Below are 19,860 nucleotides of genomic sequence, written 5' to 3'. Positions count from 1 at the left end.
GAAGAAAAGTAACAGGGATTTCTCAAACACATTAAGCAGTACACACAATTTCCATGTATTCACAACTGAAATACTGTTACATTTCAGCTTTTAAATATTATCATCAATAAAAAGAAGTTCAAGCTTACTGTGCCGGCTCTTTGCTGTACGTCCCTTGCTAGGTCAAGATTAAGAAATAAATAAATAATGCAGGCAGTCATAAATCTGGCATAACCTCAACAGCTCGCCCAAATCCATCGCACGCCAGCAGCTCCCAAAACGAAGGCAAGTGGAACAACGCATGTTGATGAAACATCCCTGGGCATCCTGAAGCAGACAGCTGAGAAAGGACTGGGTAACGCAGGGAACTAATTTGTTGAGACTGCACATGACGCACTGGCATTGTCTGAAAATCAGAGCTTGTGATGGCTAAGGTACATACCCTGCTGGGTTTAGTGGTCTCGCATACAATTGAATTTCTGCTTACATTTAATATACGTGAAGGTAATCTGTACTCCGTTATTTATGGCCAAACTGATGTAATACTGCTGTTTGTATATTAAGCAGGACATCTGAGGTGACTACCTCTGCTTTTCGGCAGCACGGGCGGTTTCTGCTTAACAGAAATGCTACAGAAACTTGCAGTATCTGAGCAAACAAGAGCGGCTTATTTCTTGAAGGACTTCTCCCCCAGCCACTAATAGGAAACAAAACGGTCTTAGAGAACACCATTGAAATATCATCCTTGTAGGTGCAAGCTAGTTAGGAGAAACCTAGTCATCTAGTCCTTCCCCACTCCAAGCCAGCCCAGGGCAGTGTGGCCACTGGTTTCCGTGGGGCACCCAGTGTGTGAGGTGAGAGGGGCAGGGGTGGGTGGGGAGCATCATGTACAAGCACCACCTAACAAAGCCATCACCCGGCCAGTGAGGGTCCAACCCCTCCAGTGTGCTGCCGTCTCTCTCCATTGTCTTGCAAATGCCCTTATCCTGTGAAAGGCGGCATATGGGCAGCTTCCTCGCAGGAGACCAGCCCAGCAATAGAAGGTGCAGCCAAAAAACTACCAAAATCATTAGCAGAGGGTATTTTTCCCGTTAAAGAACCGCAGGCTGAGGCTCTGGTAATCTCCAAAATGCTCTCTCCCCTGCAAGAAAATGGGAATAACCTTTTTATGACTGACAGAAACCACACACACACAACACGGGAGAACAGAACAAAGACATTTTTATTACTAACACCAATCAGAGGGAACACAAAAAGCAATGGTTTAAAACCCTCCCCTCTACACTTCCTACGTATCCAGCAGGCACTCCTCAACAAACACCACTTGCTATAAAGACTGCATGTGCGTTGACAAAATGCAACTGCGTATACATCAGCTTAGACCTTTGTTTATTTTTATTTTTTTTAAAATATACCGGATTTAGCTGCTTGTACCTATGTTCAAAACGTCAAGAAAGTAACTTGCCTTTCAGGAATGGTCATCTAGCAGCAGTACTCAGAGATTTTGCTTTTCAAAAATCAGACTGCCTATTCAGGTACTATACACCAAAATCTCTTCTAGTCTTAGACTGCTGAATTAAGGCCCTAACAAATAATACATGACTATCACCTGTCCTATATGGCTTTCCTGTTTACTACAAGAAAATATGATGTAACTGTACTAAAATATAAAGGGGTTAAAAAAAAAAAAACAACATCTGCATGACTGTGTTTTGAAGGCCTAACTTCAAGCAGATGTTTTAGGAAGCCCGTTCACAAGCCTTTATCAGAACATGTCGTATCACTGACCTTGACAGAGCTTCAACATCGATCAAGCATGAGTTTGCTCTCAAGTTCCCTTACATTATTGACAAATTTCTGTGATTATTTACCACAGCAGTGGGTAACTGGAGAGACTTCTCTACAGCACCGAACAGGAAGATAAATAATTTAAATTCAGAAAACGAGCATGAAATGTCATCCTAAGTGCATCCAACACATCAGCTACAACCCAAATTCATATTGTGCTGATAAAAATCTTACAAGGCTCCGATAAAACTGCAATATAATGTAAAAAGAAAAAACCAACACAAGACCCAGCTCCTCTCACATCCCCCAAAGCCCCAGACACAGCTCCAAGTAGAACACGTGAAGGGTAAGGCTTGCCTCGCACTGGTTGTCGGGCTCAGTGTCCAGGACAGGGGGATCTCAGTACCTAAAGTGCTATTGTCTTTAAAAAAAACAACCAACCAAAAAAAAAAATCCACCAAAAAGCCAAACAATCCCACCAAAAAACTGTCTGAACAACCGAGCCACTTGCCAGGATGACTTTCTTGCCTCCCGATTGCATCCCAAACTGGATAGATGTGTTACCCAAATTTAGTAGTACAGCTCTGGACTTATGGATTCTGCCCTAACATGAATAAAAATAGTAATGCTTACCATTGCTGACCCAAGAATATAAACCAATAAAAAATGAGCACATTCTCCAATTTTTTAAGGAAAATGTGTACACGCAGATTAAATCTTTCAAAGAAACCTTCAGCCAAAACTGATAGCCATTGCTTGCCTTTATAAAGAGGTCAAAGAAGCACTTATTACTAGTACTTTTCTTGAAAAGGTTAAGTTCTCTCTCCAAATGAACTCTGTTCCCAGTATTTACATGACTACACCTATTTAAAACTGAGTAGATTTTAATCACTAAACTGTCAAGAAAAAAACAGCATACTTAATGCAAACAGAACATAGCAAGTATTTACATGAAAAACAAAGACCTACCACATTAACTATCCAGCCCACGCTCTTAGCAACAGAGATTAAGGCTTGTCAAGTTTAATCATGTACATAGGATCAATTTTTCATATAAACACATCTAACGTGTGTGTGATAGAAAAGCAATTGACCCACAACAGGCAATCAAGTGATCCACCTGTACTCCTAGCCTGCTTGTAAACAGAAATAGCACATACGTCTGGCAGGCAATATGCATTTTACAGAAGAACTCCAAGAAGAAAATTGGGCTTGTGAACCCTTGTCTCCTCATCGATCTCCACACAACAAATATGGGCACATTTTTACTTTATCACAGCTATCCAGGCAAGGAAATACACTCTAGCTCTTACCTAAAGGCCACTGCTCAATGTGAATGCCTTTTTGATGTATAAACCTATGTTGCAGTGAAGACAACTATAATGGATGCAAGGTGGACAAAGAATACCCCTCCCAAACTCCATTAATAAAAAGATCTGGTTTTTCTTGTTCTCCCTTGTTTCAAAAGAAGTCCGGTTTCTTCTGCCTTGAAAGACTATGGGTTTTACTGAATCAGTAAACTGGGACCAGTAAAACTTGCCATGCAGCTCAAAACCTGCCCCTAACATGGACACCTTAGTGCTACCAACACCCTGTTTTCCCCATTAACAATTTCATCGTTTACTACCATGAACACATCACCAGCAAAACTGTGAAGATACTATTAAAAAAAAAAATTAACCCACTGAAAGTTGAGAGGGTAAAAAGGGTTTCATAAAAACTGGCAAACCTTTCATTCTCTTCATTTTTAATAAAAACACATGTATTAACATCAATATTTAAGCTACCAGAAATGAAGTAGTGCTCTGCAATTATGGTGTCAGATCCCACAGTAAATGCCACCACATCTTATATTTGCTACCAAATCTGAAAAGTATAAAGCAGATGTAATTTATTTTAGCTTTTAGTTGAGGGACAAGTAATCCCACAACAGAAGAGAGATTAGAGCTTTAAGAGACTACCTTAAAATAAAAGGTGAGAAACATGTTCACTTTTTATCTGTATTTAAACAAACATCAGGATATGATGAAGAAAGCAGTGTAATTAAAAAAATATATAGCTTTGTCATGTTCAAAAGTTTGAATTTTTCACATACATGACGACAGTCGATTTTACAAATATATTTACTTACTCTGTAATTAATAGTAGAGTTAAATAATTATTCCATCTTAATAAGCGCACAAAATATTCAGAGGTTCAAATGGAACCTTTTGCTACTTTTCATTATAATTACCACAAAATAGTTATAATAATGTAAGGACTATTTACAGTAAACATGGTAGAGAAGGAAGCATCCTCATCCCTTTGACAGATCAGATTGCATTTTGTATAGCACACACGTTAATGTAAGTTGCAGAAGACAAAGCTTTTAGAACTAATTCTGTACCAGGCATTCCAAGAAATGATCAGTCATATCTCCTCTGACTACCATCAACTTAAAATAAAAAAGGTTTTAACAAAGAATTTATGCACTTTCTTCCTCTTGGGTCTTTACTACTTGTATTCTCTTTTCTTTCCCCCATACTACATAATACAAAGGACAGCATGAGGAGCAATCAAAAGGATATAATCTTGAGAAATTTTCACAAAATTAACTATGTAATTCTTTGCTATCATAGGAGCAATCAGTCTGGCAGCATTGCATCACATTTATCTCGTAAGGAGTCATTCCCTTTTGACATTTAAATAGTGTATGACTAAACAACAGCTGCTAGTAGAACGAAACAGTTGAATTAATGGATGTTATCTGCTAACTTAAATGTCCTTTTTACCTGTATCGCCCCACTACAGTGCAGTGTAAATTTACCAGTGTAAACTGGTGCTTTTCTGCCTAACTCGTGCGGCCTTTAGTTCAGGAAGAAATGTTTCACGCTTGCTAATTCAGTACATCTAGTAGTTGAGTTTCAGCAAACTGAAGCTTAATATGCTATGTAAAAGGTATAAATTATGTTTCCAAGACAGCTCCAGGCACTGCCTTGTTTGGAGTTGCTTACTGAGCAGCTACGTTTCTCCAAACAAACTAATGTGCAGAAGGGTAAAGGGCAGTGAAGGTAATTATTGGAAGGAAATCTCTCCCTAGGCCAGAAAAGAATAATTAAGCTTGTGCATGTTAAATCACATAGGGGAAGTGAACACTGAAGTAATCGAGTGTAAGCGATAGCAGGACGTATCTACAATCTTCTTGAAAGGAAATTAAGGCAGGCGGTAATCTAAAGCGGGATTGTTTAGGCAACACCAAGGCAATATCCCCAAACTTCATTCACAGTTCTTTGTATAAATGTACATGTTTCCCCTACACAAACGCACACCCCCCCAGCAGAGAAAACGTTCAGTAACCCAGTAATTAAATGAGTGTGCTGAAACCTAAAGCAGTTTAACTGCATTCTGCAAGCCTGGATCCAGCATAGTTTACTTATTGCTCATTAATCTCTCTGCAGATAATATCTTTTTAACAGTTAAAAATGGTTAAAATATGACCAAGATTTTCAATGCTTAAAATGCCTCTTGTACTTCGACTGCCACAGTGTTTTGGAAACTGCCTTGTCTAAATGAATGCAGCATATGGGAATAAGTGTGATGAGTTTCTAGTCTAGTCCTTTCTCAAAAGCCTTGGGCTATTGTGTGAAAACTTAATGAAAGTCATTTGCACAACCCTGAAAAGCTGGTGAAGAAAAGCTGTAACAGAATCTCCTCCTTCTGAGTTGCCTATCTGGGGAAAAGAGCCTTTCTAAGACATCAGCAATGCACTGTTGTGGCTGACAAGATGGCAGCAGAATAAGGGTCAGTTGTGGTTTTAATCACACACACTCTTGGTCGTTATTTGCTGAAGCTTCTTGGATCATCTGCATATATTCTCTGAAAATATACTATGTGCTAACTGCTTTTAAAATATATAAAGCCAACACAGAGCAATACTCTGTATTTCTAACATCCTCGGCACTTCAGGGAGATCTAAACCAAAAAGAGACTACTTCATAATGACAGGTTAAGAGGCAATCCCATTTAAGGCCATGCTTGTGTGTTTGAGCTCCGAAAGGAGAGAAGCAAAATGTGTAACTTAGACTTTAAGGCTTTCCCAATAATTTAGCAGCTACAAATTGTTAAGAGATCTGCTATCAGCCTCAAAAGAAGCATCTGCTAGCACTGTTCTGCTGCGAGAACCTTCCTGACTCCTTCACCAAACTTTAAAACTTTGCATCTTGTCTCTCAGCCCTTCTAGCAAAGCCCTTGGATTAACTTTCAAAGCTGGGTATCTCTACATACCAACAGATCTCCACCGATGTACCACAGAGCTAAACAAAACGGTGTCTGGGCAGGGAACCTTCCCACTGTCAAACGTAAGGCTTGAACTGCAATGAAAACATACGGGCAGGGCTCAAATCCTGAAGCAGGGTGCTATTACTCAATGGTTTTTCTTTCTTTAAATCAGAGATGCAAAGGGCTTCTGTAATACTGAAAAAATGGTCATACATACAAATAACTTCACTGTTGATTCACACTGTGATTCACCTGTTCTCTTAAAATCGGAAGCTACTTTTCAATTTGACACAGTAGTTTAAGAAGGGCACCAACAATTAAAACTTACTTAGCACATGGGACAAGTGATTGTAGGCACTCCGTACTACTTTTTCTCTGTAACAGCGCAATGAAACTAATGTATCGTCTTTTGAAAGGAGTGGGTTCTTTTGAAAAATGTACATATATCATAAAAACTGTGTAGACTCCTCAGTTTCCCCAGTACCTCTAAGGTGTGAAAAGCCAAACAGGGACTGGTCACATAGGAGCTATGAGTGAAACAGCCCCATTCAACTAGTGCCTGTTGAAGTAAAGTACTCAAACAGGAATAACTGCAGGGATGCTCTCAGTCCTGAATGCTGCAATACACAAACAGGGCAGGAAAAAAGCCCTTATTTTAAAAAGCGAGCTAAAGTTCAGAATAGTACCTGTTGCGTGTTTAGCCATTCAATAGATCCAGCTCCACGCATGTGACTCCATACCCATTTTTGCCATGACTAATACTTACTCCTCCAAGATCGCAGAAAAAAAAAAGATCTAAGGTCCCGCCGTACTCTCAACAAATGGGGGCACTGCAGTGAGTGTAACATTGGTTTTATCAGACATAGCAAAACAGAGACATACATAAATGTTTGCCAATTTGCACGGTATTCTATAAAACAGCCCCAAACCAGAAGGGCAATGGGAACCTATGGCAGTACGTGTATTCTGGCCAAGCAGGCACCACGTCCAAGTCCCAAGCAGTCAAATACACACCTCGCAATCACCAGCAAACAAAGCACGTGAACTAAACCATTGCCCTTCCATACTGCGGGGCATTTCTAGCTACACATTCTCCTCTAGCACAACTGAAGTTCACGGAGGAAGATTTCATACTGCCACAGTATGGCAGAGTTTCCCAACTTGGGGATTACTTGCACATCAGGTCATCCCTTATGGCTTGAAGCATTTGCTTACATGGGCAAAAAATTGTTAGTCTGGCACAGACATTAAGACAGCAAGAAGTCAAGGATCAAATTGTACAAAGCTCCCCCAGCCCTCCCAAATCCCCCACACAGAAAAGCCCGAAGGGCCTCAGCAGCTCCATACACCCTGCAAATGAGGAGCAAGCCCCGAGCCTTGTCTCCTGCCCGGCACTCACAGGACAGAGATGAAACGGGAGCTGTCTATTCCCACTGAAGATGCAAAGGACAAACTGGTGTGCAGAGCAATTTGCACAGCCAAGTGGCCTACAATATCAATCTGACTCTTTTATAGTAAATAAAAAAAAAAAAAAAAAAATCAGACCCAACACCAAATTCGCTGAGCTCAGTTCACTGAAAAATGGCATTAAGAGGGAATATTTTTTTATGTTTATTACTCCATTATTCTCTATTCCTGATGGCACTGAATCAGCTGAGACCAGGTGATGCACTTTGCCTGAAGAAAATGGGAAATATATTTGGCAAGATAAAATATCTGGGGTATTTGGAAATACACATCACTCTGATGTATGTTACAGAATTTCTCCCATCAGCACAGTTAGTTATTAGGGAAAAAAAATTTATCTTACGCGAGTGAAGAGACAATGACGGTACAAGCAGTCCTACACTTAAGCAGGATTTCTGATATATTATTGTTTAAACAATAGCCTTCTCCTGAACATGTTGTAGATTTTTTTTGCCACCACAATTACTTAGGAGAGTTGAAAAAGTTTTTTAAGGAGGAAAAACTGGCCTTGCACAATTGCAGAGGCTTCTGCTGAAATAATAAATGACTGCCGTTTATTATCCTCAAAACAAATAAAACCCCTGCTTAAAACTCCTAAACATCAAGATACCGTACTGTTTTGGTCTGGAAGCTAGAGACCTGTCTTTGCAGGAAGCAAGTTAAAAAAACCAACACGTAAACAAACTAGTTGAAATTTCTGAAGAGGAGATGTCAAGCAAGAGCAAGTCAATTTTAAATACATGATTAATTGACCTGAATGTTGAAGAGATTTAATGCCTCCACTAAACACTTAGCACAGAGCCAGAAGATTTGCCCTTGGAAAAGACATGGATTTTCTACACCTAGCAAGGCTCACACTAGTTCTGTAAAATATTAACAGTTTGGTCAATATTAGCACATACTTTTTTTTTTTTTTTTACTTTTTTTTTTTTTTTTAAAGTGTTAAAACCAACAGCAGTTAAAAGAAGTACCAAAAGGCAGAAGCCTGTCCACGTCCAAACCACCAGCAACTACATTCTCAGAGTAGGGCTTCTTACACAGGACCACATCCTTTTCTTTTCCTAGCTCAGCTTTTCCTTCTTAATTCCATGAAGACCACCAAGATATCAAGGAGACATCCAGAGGAAGCACAGAAGGGTGAGCATTTAGTGCCCCATGACAGCAGCCACTTCAGCAAAACTGTAACTAGAGAGATGAACAAGGAAGTTTGTAGATTGCTGCTGGCAGCGGCTTTGCAAAACTCCTTTGGAGAACACGTAAGTCTGGACCTAAAGACATCAGTCTTCCAAACATCATGGGGCTTCGTTCAGTAGGTTCAAGGGCTCCTAATCTGCAGGAGCAGCTCAGAGAACTGCTGAGAGCACTACAAGCATGTTTCCTAGTCTGGGCAAGGTTCCCCTTCGTTAAAAACCCGACACACGTCTAGGGCTTTCAACCATAGCACCTGAAAAAGAAAACGGCTCCTTCACAGCTTCTACACGCAACAATTAAGCGGAGGCCAGATCCACCAGTTTTGCCAAGTAACACCAGGCAGGTTTCACACTGAAAGACCTCTGCTGCCCCAAAGAGAGAGGCCTGCACACCAAAGTCACAGGCTTCAGAGTCTCTTCACTTTTCCAGATGAACCAACTATATCTACTACTGTTCCGGATCAGCATTTAGAAAAACAGCAAGGAAACTTCTGAAGTAAGAATTCTTTTTAAAAACATATGTAACCGAATTTTTAAAAGGACAGACAGGACACCCCTTACATGAAATTTTAGTAACAAAGAAAGGACTGAAGCTAGACACCACCATGACCTTTTATCAGACATAGAGCAGCAAGGTTCCTCTCCTGACTCACACCATCTTCTCCTCCAAGGTGTGCTGCAACAGCACCAAACCATCCCCGCTTTCCTGCTAGGGCTTTGAGGTTGCAAGTACAAGAAAAACAAACTCTGACTTTACAAGCTAACACGCTGCAGTGTCCTTTTTGGATGCCAGGAAACAGTTGGTCCTATTTTGTGCTCTGAAAGGGGAAGTAATGTGCATAGGGGGAGAGACAGACCCCAAGGCACGTTCCAATGGGACCCTTACATCTGTGCTCACATCTTCCACACCTACTGAACACCAAGCACCAACCGCCACAGTGCCCAAACGGTTGAGAAAAAGCCTTGCTTAGTACCCTATATCGAGAAGAACGAAGCACAACCACAGTGAACTCTACTGCATGGTCACATTAGTAATAACGCAATGCCAAAATGGTTTTGCTCTACATCTGGGGTTCTGGTCCCACAGCAAAACACAGGGCCACACAAAGAACGATGCCTTCGGCAAGAGCATTTTGACGGCTCACAGCAAACCTTGTGGCTAGCTTACCGATCTACCACGAAGTTTGAAGCCTCCAGCCCTCTGCCCTTAGAGCCCCGTACACTGCTTGCAAAGACGGGAATGAAATATTCCATATGTTTCCTTTGTCAGTGACATGCCTATTGAAAGCACAGCCACGCCGCTCTCCCCGTTGGGGCACTGGGTCAAGCTATTCATCTGTAACCATGCAGATGTCAAGAAGGTAATGGGAAAACTCCCAAACAAAAACACATTTTCACAGAACAAGGTTATAAAATACACAACTGCATTTGCAGCATTATTAAGCTAAATTAAACAGGTTTAGGCCTCCCCTGCATACCTCTGAAATTGCACATCCATTTATGATTCATTGCTAATTGTGTTTGGACTTTTAAATGGTACACATTTGCTCACAAATTTCAGGGTGAAAAAAGACCTTGCAAGACCTAGCATTCCTCCAGGATTGGTTGGGGACAGAGAGGAGGAGGCACACCACTTTTTTTTGAAAAAAAAAGTCTTTACATTTTAGTAAGAAAATGCTCAACTGAGAGTTGCAAAGACAGCTGTTAACTCTGAGGGCCTGACTGCTCAGGGTGCTCTTCAGAGTGCTCTTAACTTCCCCTGACTGGATTTTTCTTCATTTTTTCTTCAAGATAAAGAATTAGTACTTGCTTTCTGGGGAGAGGAAAAAAAAAAAAAAATCATTCTTTTTCCTGCCCCAAAGACAGCATCTTCTGCATAACTTCTATTCCTTCTTCCAGACCACAGCGATGGTTTGAGGTTTCTCCTGCATTTTTAATGCAAAGCTTACAGGAATAAAGTTACTATATTTTTTTAAAAAGTGATAGAGTTCTTAAGCTTTGTAATAGTCTTCTTACCTCTGAAGATAATATCTTCTTAACTTCAGATCAAAAAATACAAAAAAAAAAAATCATGCTCAAAAATTACTTCAATTATAGCTTCACTGTGCCAAAATCCTGAAACTGAGTTGTCAAAAATCACCAACCGTTGTCTGAATAACCAAAAAAATCACCAACCGTTGTCTGAATAACCAAAAAAATCACCAACCGTTGTCTGAATAACCAAAAAAATCACCAACCGTTGTCTGAATAACCAAAAAAATCACCAACCGTTGTCTGAATAACCAAAAAAATCACCAACCGTTGTCTGAATAACCAACAGGTAACAGAGTTATCTCATGTTATACCAACAAACATCTGACATTTAAAACTATCACTGGAGAATCATGAGAAACCTTTTTCAATAATGAAAAAATGTATTGCTCTTACCTTCCACATGCTCATTTACTTTACAGGTTTCCTTACTGAATTATATTTATCAAATAGAAATGCAAAAAGCATACACAGGAATGCCAAGGAATTATTTTTTATTTCTGCCATGCTATGAAGACTGTTCTTCCTTTGAAAAGACCACAAATTAAACAAGATATATTGAATAATATGCTTTTTAATAGGTTTAAAAAAGTAATGTCCAAATCTTAGCCAACAAAGTTTACTAATTCCAAAACACTGTGTATGACTGAAACAGGCCACCTAAGAAAATTATGACTTCCCTAGAACTCAGTAAGTATTAACAGCAAATATAAAAAAAAAACACCAGAAAAACGTGGCTAACAAAATTTCATGAAGTGACTGATATTCTTGCTTCCAAAATCAAACACATCCCTCACAGACATCAGACCCCAGACCATCAAGGAATATATATCGCTATCACCTGTTCAAAAATAACCATCTGCATTTTTTAAAATGTTATCATATTGACTGACATTACATATAATGCCATCAGCTACCTGTTATATATTCAAATTCAACAACAGTTTCTAGACACCTGCTTTAAACTGTTATTTTTGAGATCACTACAGTCCTATCTGTTGTTTTGTGAAAGATTTATACTGTTAATAATGTAAGTTGACTGGCTGTATGCAGAATGTGCTCTCAAATTCAGGGTGAAGCTGAAATACAGATTTCCCATAATCTTTCAGCAACAATTACATGTTTCTGGGAAGTGGAAAGTTCTGACCTTGTCACAATCCTGTAACAGTTAAACTATTCAACAGTAAAATAAAATGCATTCTGCTATTTCAGCTATGTATTTTAAAATAAATGACATATGATTTGAAAATATTGGAAACTTGCGACTTCAGTGAAACTCACTGACAGCTGCAGTTACTCAGCACTTAAAAAAAAAAAAAAAAGGCAAAAAGGTCAACTGTTTTGCCAGGTAGATCACATGCCATTTCTGCATGATTTCATTACGCTTTCCAGGCACCCATACATCTAATGCTAGATGCTTCCAATTAGGACATACCAGCTTTATTTGGAAAACAAAAGTGAAAAAATCTGATTCTGAGCAAAGGCATTCAAACATGTTTATAGCGAGGATGGTATTTATATAGTAACACCAAGATCTTCCTCTCCTCTGAGAGAGGCACTGTGACTCCCATCGCTGCGTGCAATCCTACATCAACTGAACCGGGGGCCCGTCCATCAGCAAAGGAAATACCAACTGCTGCCTCCACATCTCCAAAAGGGTTGAGTGGGGCAAGCTGGCGGTGGGAGAACATTAGGAACCAACATCACATGACCAGAAATCTTTCAGACCAAAGTTTGAGAACATCTTATCAGAAAACTGCAGTGATACCTGAAAGACAGGTATGAAAAACTATGGCAGAGCATTTCCCTGTAGCAAAATCCTAGGTGACCACTGCAGCAGATGGCAAGTTGGCCAGGGACCTCTAACCCATGAAATGCTGTTGACCTCTCTGTTAGCAAAGGTCTCACATTTAAATCTCTGTTGCCTCAATTTACAGGTTTCTTCAAAGAAGCCTGGCTTCTTATCCTCTCTTATATACCCTCTCCCACCTCTGTCTCCTATTTCTAGGATCATACAGATCTCTCTAATTCTTCCTCAAGCTATTTTTGACTTTTCTGCTCCTTCCGTAAAGAATCCCAAAACCACAACTTGGCAGCACAGTGCTGCTGCTGCCTGAAACATTCATCCCTTTAATAGAATAACTGCTGGCCATGAAGTCCCATGTGGCCATGCAGAAGCTAACCAGCCCCATCCACTTCACTCCCTTGCTTGTTTGCAAAACAAGGAGCAGGCAAACCTGAGTTGTTGGCAAATCCTCCAGAACATAAACATCAGCAGCAGCTCCTGCCCATTCCCAACAAGAGGACCATCTTTAGGAACAAGCTTTTAGGAAAAGCCCAAGGGTGGCCAGAAGAGGGAAGGGAGAGGAGGGTCTCTGACATTCAGAGCTGCTCACGGAGCCCCACAGCCACCACGCTCTCTAAAACGAGAGATACGGGTGCTCAGCCCTTCTGAAATCTAGGCCAGTAATTTTCTCTGGGTAAATAAGAGCTTGTGTTCTGCAAAAATTGCTGGCTTAGATGTAGAATACAAAACAAATAAAGATCCTTGCGGAGGAGGTTTCTTTGGGTTTTGTTTTGTTTTGCAGGCCTTATATTACAGCTTCTATATTTTCCATCTCAAGCAGATAGTTACTAGTAAATTCCTCTCAAGAACTGAAAAGGTAATTATTTACTAGCATAAACTTGCTTACACTAAAGTCCAACTTTTTTTCACGCTGCAGAAGTATTTATTTCCCAAAGTCACACTTACAAGCCTCTGCCACTAAGCATCAAACAAGAAATGACATATTGCTGATACAAAATAAATGCCAGATACCTGACAAATTACATGCTATGGCAGGGCACTGGGTTTTCTGGGGGGGAGGAATAAAAGGAGAAGAGGAAAACACCAAATTTGCTGCCAATAGAGAACATAAGAAGAGTAACAAATACTTAAAACTTTGAAACAACAGTTTCACTTTTCTATGCACTACCTAAGAGCTTTTTTTTTTTTTTTTTTTTACAAGCCCAACAGACAAATCAGCCAGTTTAAAATGAATCATAACGAGTCCAATCCTTGGGTGAAATCTGCTGGAGAGACTGTCACTGGAGCCACTGGGCTCTGGCCCAGTCGCCAGGCGCTGGATGCTGCACCAGCAAACTCAAGACCCCCTCCTGCCCGTGGGATTTCACAGGCCCATACAAACATAACACCATTTCTGCCCACTAATAGGAATATTCATCTTAAAATGACATGACCATGTCTTCCCAAAAGAAGTATGGAAAGCATGCTTTCAAAAAGACAGAATAAGCCTTTTATTGCTTGCCATCACATCACCAGCATGTGGTATAGGCAAGTGAAAAACTAAATGGTGTAACTGTAAAACCTTCAAACCTCTAATTAGATAAGGCTTTTCTATCTCAGGAGGACTGCAATTATGCTACATTTTCCAGACTCAAGGTCATGTCTGGACATCTTTACTTTTCACCATAATAACTCTGCTAGACAGCATTCACAAAGCCTCAGCCAGGTCCTTAGTGTGCTTATCTGACCATAGCAGGATGCTAAATATCTGTGTGCTTGTACCAGACGTATTACAAGAAGACACCTCACATCTACCTACTGCGTTTCACCACCATTCTACAAAAAATAAAAGTGCCAGATGAAAAGACAAAAAATGTGCAAGCTCTGCTGAAACCAAACAGAACCATATCATTTTACCATTTATAGACATTCTGCTCCATTTATGTAACTCAAACATGAGGTAGTGTAGGTACTTCCAGACAGTCCACATACTGAAAAGATAATCAACTCTGCAACTGCTGAAGCAACCTGTGGTATGAACCAAGGAAAGGATCCTTCTCAACTGCCACATCTTGATCTTACAAAGCCAGTGCATAACACAGCACACAAGGACAGCCAGTAATAGGTTAAATGAGTAATAAAAAACAAAAGACCAAGATGAGCATTTCATCCTGAAGGTCTATCCTCTAGGGCAGCCCGGACTCTCAAGGCCTCCTTTCACAACTGAAAGTAAAATTAAAGCAAGGGACCTTGCCATTCCCTGAAAACACAAGCAAGAAGCACTAGAAGGAAAATTACCTGCACTGGTTTTGTATTGCAAGCGCCCAAAATATAGTAGCAGGCACTGAGAAGGGACTACATTCCTCATGGTTGTCAGGCAAACCCCTAAATCAGCCAGGCCCATGTAAGATGTCTACAAAGCCATTGTCTAGAATTATCTGCACAAGACTCACACAAGTATTAAATCCCTGAAACTGGAATTTGAGTTCTCAAACTGACACCCACGAGAAACACAAGTACAAATATGCCCTGCCATAACTTTCTTCCACTAACATGGATGTTTTCTAGCACATGGCACGTGCAGTATCATAGCAAAGACCAGGAGCGTACTCCATTGATTAAAAAACCCAAACATTTTCACATTCTTGCATAGGCATCTCAACTTGCTAGACAACAGTTATTTTGCAACAAAGCAAAATCACAATCTTCATAAACAGAAAAACAGGCAGCTGGTAATTAAGAGTTACATAAACACCTACCTAAATTATACGGAACAAATGGCCGCCTACAGTAAAAGTATCAAGTAATTATCTCTGGTCATGTCCTTCTGACTCCCTCTGAGCTCCTTCCCATCCATCCCATTCTCTCCCCTCCAGCCCCTCAGAGAGTCTAGATCTAGTGCTGCCACCTCTTTCTTTGCCAGCACTTACATATCTCCCAAAGATCTCTTCACCAAGATGACTGTGGTTGGGACGATGGACTCGCCTTTATTCAAATTCCATCTCTCAAAGCACACTGATGACTCAAAAGTATTAAGTAGATACTCTGTCCTTCCAAGCTGCTCGGTCTGATGCAACTACCCTCACATGACCACACCGAACTTCAGTGACCCTGTAACCCCCCTGCCCTGACCCCAGACCTTCTCTCCCTGCACCCCAGTGTTACAGCTGTAACACGTTTAGCCAGGTGTGAACGTGGTGGAGCATTCAAAGCGTGTTCCACAAAAAAATTCTGCTGTGTTTGGAGGAGCTTTCTAACCACCACAGTAAGCAAGGAATGAGCAGCGGATCAGTCAAGAGCTGAACAAACAGATACAAGGAAAGAGAAGACCAATCTCTGAAACGATACACTTTTGAGGCTCTACAGAAATCACTGCCTGACCATTTGTAGCAGCCCAAGAAACATGGCCGAATTATTTTAAAAATACTCCTTGGAAGTTATGCTAAATGATTACAATTAATGCAAAGAAATTAACGCTGCAGGAAAACGGAGTAAAAATTAAATACCAATCCCCTTCCACAGTTCTCAATTGCCTTAAAACTCATTCACTGTCAACTTGGGTGAATTGTGATCAACTTTTCTTCAGTTGCTCCCTCCTGGCCAAAGCCAAAATGTAGGCACAACTTTGCTTTAGCATTGAAGAACATCACCTGTAACACTCTTTCAGCCATCTCTACACTATGGACTCTCTGCTGCTATAATCAAAAAAAGCCCCGTGGCAATGCTAAGGGGATTTCCTGGCATCTATGCTGCCTGAGATGAAGCACAGAAAAGCTTTCTTCTTCTTCATGTAGCTAAGACGCTTTGCCATCACACAAACATGTCAGCTAGGGGGTGTGATTTTTTTTTTTTTTTTAAACTCCACACAAGCCAGCTCAATTCTCTGGCAAAACTATGTATCACCACAGCCCAAGCATGTCAGAAACGAGTTTTCTATTGCCTACAAAATTTTTCTACATACCCTAAAATTCCAGCGGCCTCGCTACAACAGAGACTATTCAAGCTCGTAAGTGCCAAGAAATCACCCATTTTCTTCCCCTTCTGTAAATAAAGAAGCAGGAACTGAACACAAATGGGGACCAAGAATATCCCTTACTGCCACAGAACAAGATAGCTAAGAAGTTTCTACTCAAGTCTGAAGAACACAAAACCAGCAGCGACATAAACTCCTCCCAAAACATGCTGAAGTGCATGCAGGTCTCCTCTCACTTTTGTCCTAAGCGTTGAGTCGGCCTCTGGAAATTTACCTGCACAGTAAGGAGGAACTTACAGACTGAAACTCTTTGGCAACCTTATCTCTAATGGGTGTTGGCTCTGACGACCTGTACTCATTAGACAACGAATGCCATGTTGCAGACATGCAGGGGTGTACCAAGCCCATTTTACAAGACAGCCAGACAATGCTGAAGCCATAAAACCTCACGTTTAAATGCAGCTTTTACTAGATTGGCTTCAAGTACTTTATGAAATTGGGTAACTTCCCTGTTCTATCCGTGGAGCAAAGAGAAGACAGTTTACAAGCGAGTTCAAGGCTTCGCGATGGCAGCTCCTGACTCCCTACCCCAAACACTCACAAAACATCGTTTCTGCCACAGAAAAACCACCACAAAGTCAGCTCCCACTAACACTGTATGAACACAAAACCAAAATGTTTAAGTGCAGGTAACCGAGACCTGCAACTTTTGCCATTCATCAAGCACTACACAAGCAAAAGGCCCGGTAATCTTTCTCCACCCAGCCTAAACAATTAAAAGAAAAAAATAATCCAAACAGGTAGGAGAAACTAGAGACCTGCTCAGTAAACAAAACTAAGAATTAGACTCCCTTTGCATGTTAAATGAGCATAGGCAAACAAAGCGGGGAAAAAAAAAAGTGACATTTTCAAAGGCACTACACCACTACTGTATTTTGACAAGGCAGCAGTTCGGGACCGATCTGAAACCACGCGCCGTAATTTGCAGCAGTGCGCTCTGTGTTCTATGTTGTAAACGCAGCGAAGCTTCAGTAATAGCAGACCTGACCACTGGCCCATACAAGACCTCGCTCCAGCCTGTGAAATCTTTGCTGAGAAGCGGGGCAAGACTGACAGGTTTTATTGTGAAACTTAACAGGTTTGTGGATTAGCAAAACTACCATATTGAAAGCTGCAAATCCATCTTCGGTCATGTCTCTACAGACCAGAGTGTTCATTCTTCAATTAAAATTTTATTATTAAAGTTACCCAAACTGAACACAAGATGCACCAGTTTGTGCCTGCTCTACAACATCACCGTAGGATACCAGAGAAAGCGTTTTGAAAATTTGTATTTTTCTCCATCCACAAACAAAACTTGACAAAGCTCCTGAGGCTTGTTTACGCTGGGTTTTTTTGTAAGGTTCAGCTGCGTACCCCGTACCGAGAAATGTTGCAAAAGCGAGGGCATCCTTATTTAATCGGATTTACGTATGCTGCGGACTGAAACTGCTTTGACTTTTGGGAGAAGATCGGCCAGCCTGGGAACTGGTTTCTGGAGAAAACTGAAGAGAAAGGCGCTTGGGGGGGGGGGGGGCGAGGATATCGCGTAGAGACACTCGTGTGCCGGCAGCAGTCACCCCCCCGCCTCAGGACGGCACCAGGACCGACCCGGCCCCCCCAAACCCCACCGGGATCTCCCCCAGGAGCCGAGCAGCTCCCCCCCGCCGCGCTCCGCTGCCCCTCCCGGCCTTTTACATCTTCGGGGTCTCGGGGAGCTCTGCCGGGCCGGCTCACCTCCGCCCGCCGGAGCCCTGGGGAACACGCCGGCCCCCCGCGCGGGGCTCCGAGGAGCGGGGCGGTGCCCGGGGCCAGGTGCCGCCGCCTCGGGCCCCCGCCGCCCTCACCTGCCCCAGCGGGGCCGGGCCCTGCGTGCGGGCCCCGCCGCTGCCCACAGGCCGCCCCCCGCGGGCCGGGCGCGTTACACCCGCAGCACCGACAACAAACACGTAAACACGCCATTCTCGGGGATTTTTTCTGGAATAAAGGGGGACAAAGCACCCGCCCCCCCCCCCCCCCCCCTCCCGCAGCTACCTGCCCGCCCCCCGCCCCGACTCACAGGGCGTGCGTGAAGGCGCTGAGTCCCGGGGGCACGGCCGCCAGCCCCCGCCCGGAGCAGTCCACGCCGCGGTCGCCGTCGCAGCTGCAGGAGGCCGGGCAGGGCGGGGGGGACGCCCCGCCGCTGGGCCCGGCCCAGCTCCCCAGGCCCCAGGCGACGAGGCCGAGCAGAGCGAGGCACCGCATCGCCGACCGCCGGGCAGCCTCCCCCGGCCCGGCCCGGCCCGGCTCGGCTCGGCCTGCCGCTCTCCGCGTCTCGAACCGCGGCCCCCCCCCTTTACTTCGCGGGCAGGCGGAAAAAAAAATACCAACAACGGCAACAAAATAAAAAGGCGCCTCCGGCCGGCGCGGCGCGGCCCTGGGGCTGCCTCAGAGGCGCGCCCGGGAAGCCAGCCCTCCGCCGCCCGCCCGCCCCATCCAACGCCCGCAGCGCCCGTGGCCGCCGCCGCTCATCTCAGCCCAGCAGGTACCGCGCGGGGGCGGCCATGGCCGGCCGGCCCGCGCCGCTGCCGGTCCCCGGGGAGCGCGCCGGCGGCCCGTGCGCCCCGGGCCCTGCGGCTGCTGCTGCGGGGCTGCCTGCGGCGGGGCTGCCCTGGGCGCCCGCCCGCCCCTCCCGGCCCTCGCTCGCTGCGAGCCGCGGCCGCCGCTCTGCGCCCGGCGCCGAGGCGCGTATGCTAATGAGGCGGCCGCCCCCGCGCCCCTATTGGCGCGAAGAGAGCGCGGGGGCGGGGCAGATGCAAAGAGGAGCTCGGCCGCAGCCAACGGGAACGGGGGGGCGGGGCTTAGCGGCGGCGGGCTCCGCCCCCTCCCCGCGCTCCCGCCGCGCCCCCGGGGGCTCTCCCCGGCCCCCCCCGCCCCCGCCCGGTGCCCGTCGGGGCGCTCCCGGGAGCGGCTCGGCAGGAGCGGAGGGGCCTGCGGCCCAGAGCAGCGCCGCCACCCGCGGCCGCTCCCACACCCGCATACCCCTCGCCCCGGTACGAACGGCTGCCGACTCCCGAACCCCGACGGGCCGTGCCCGCCCGTCGTCCCGCAGCGAGGACACGGGGCCGTGCCGTCTCTCTTCCTCACCCGCCTCAAACGTTCGACCCCCCTCCTGCCCCCGCGGGGGCAACTGCATCCCAGACTCTTCTTAAAACCGCTTTGCTTTTAAAGAACTGGTTCCGCGGCACACAAAACCACCACCGAGGGGATCTGGCTTTTATCACACCTATACGTTGTCAGCAAACCTGTGCCGGCAGCCACTCTGTGTCCTCTTCTCCTTATTGCCTTAAAAAAAAAAAAAAATAAATCTG

General features: G+C 43.9%; 1 protein-coding gene across 3 annotated transcripts in view; it reads right to left on the bottom strand.

Moving 5' to 3' along the window:
• LGR4 (leucine rich repeat containing G protein-coupled receptor 4) overlaps positions 1 to 19,063 on the bottom strand; it is an 88,046-nt gene extending 68,983 nt beyond the window's left edge. For all 3 annotated transcript variants that reach the window (XM_074918078.1, XM_074918077.1, XM_074918079.1), the window contains exon 1: positions 18,570 to 19,063. In XM_074918078.1, coding sequence (XP_074774179.1) covers positions 18,570 to 18,754 — 185 coding nt within the window. In that variant the 5' untranslated portion in view covers positions 18,755 to 19,063. The remainder of the gene's footprint in view (positions 1 to 18,569) is intronic.
• Between the last annotated feature and the right edge of the window lie 797 nt (positions 19,064 to 19,860).

The sequence above is a fragment of the Athene noctua genome, chromosome 14, assembly GCF_965140245.1.
Source record: "Athene noctua chromosome 14, bAthNoc1.hap1.1, whole genome shotgun sequence".
Taxonomy (NCBI): Eukaryota; Metazoa; Chordata; class Aves; order Strigiformes; family Strigidae; genus Athene; species Athene noctua.
This window is presented reverse-complemented; position numbering and strand designations above follow the sequence as displayed.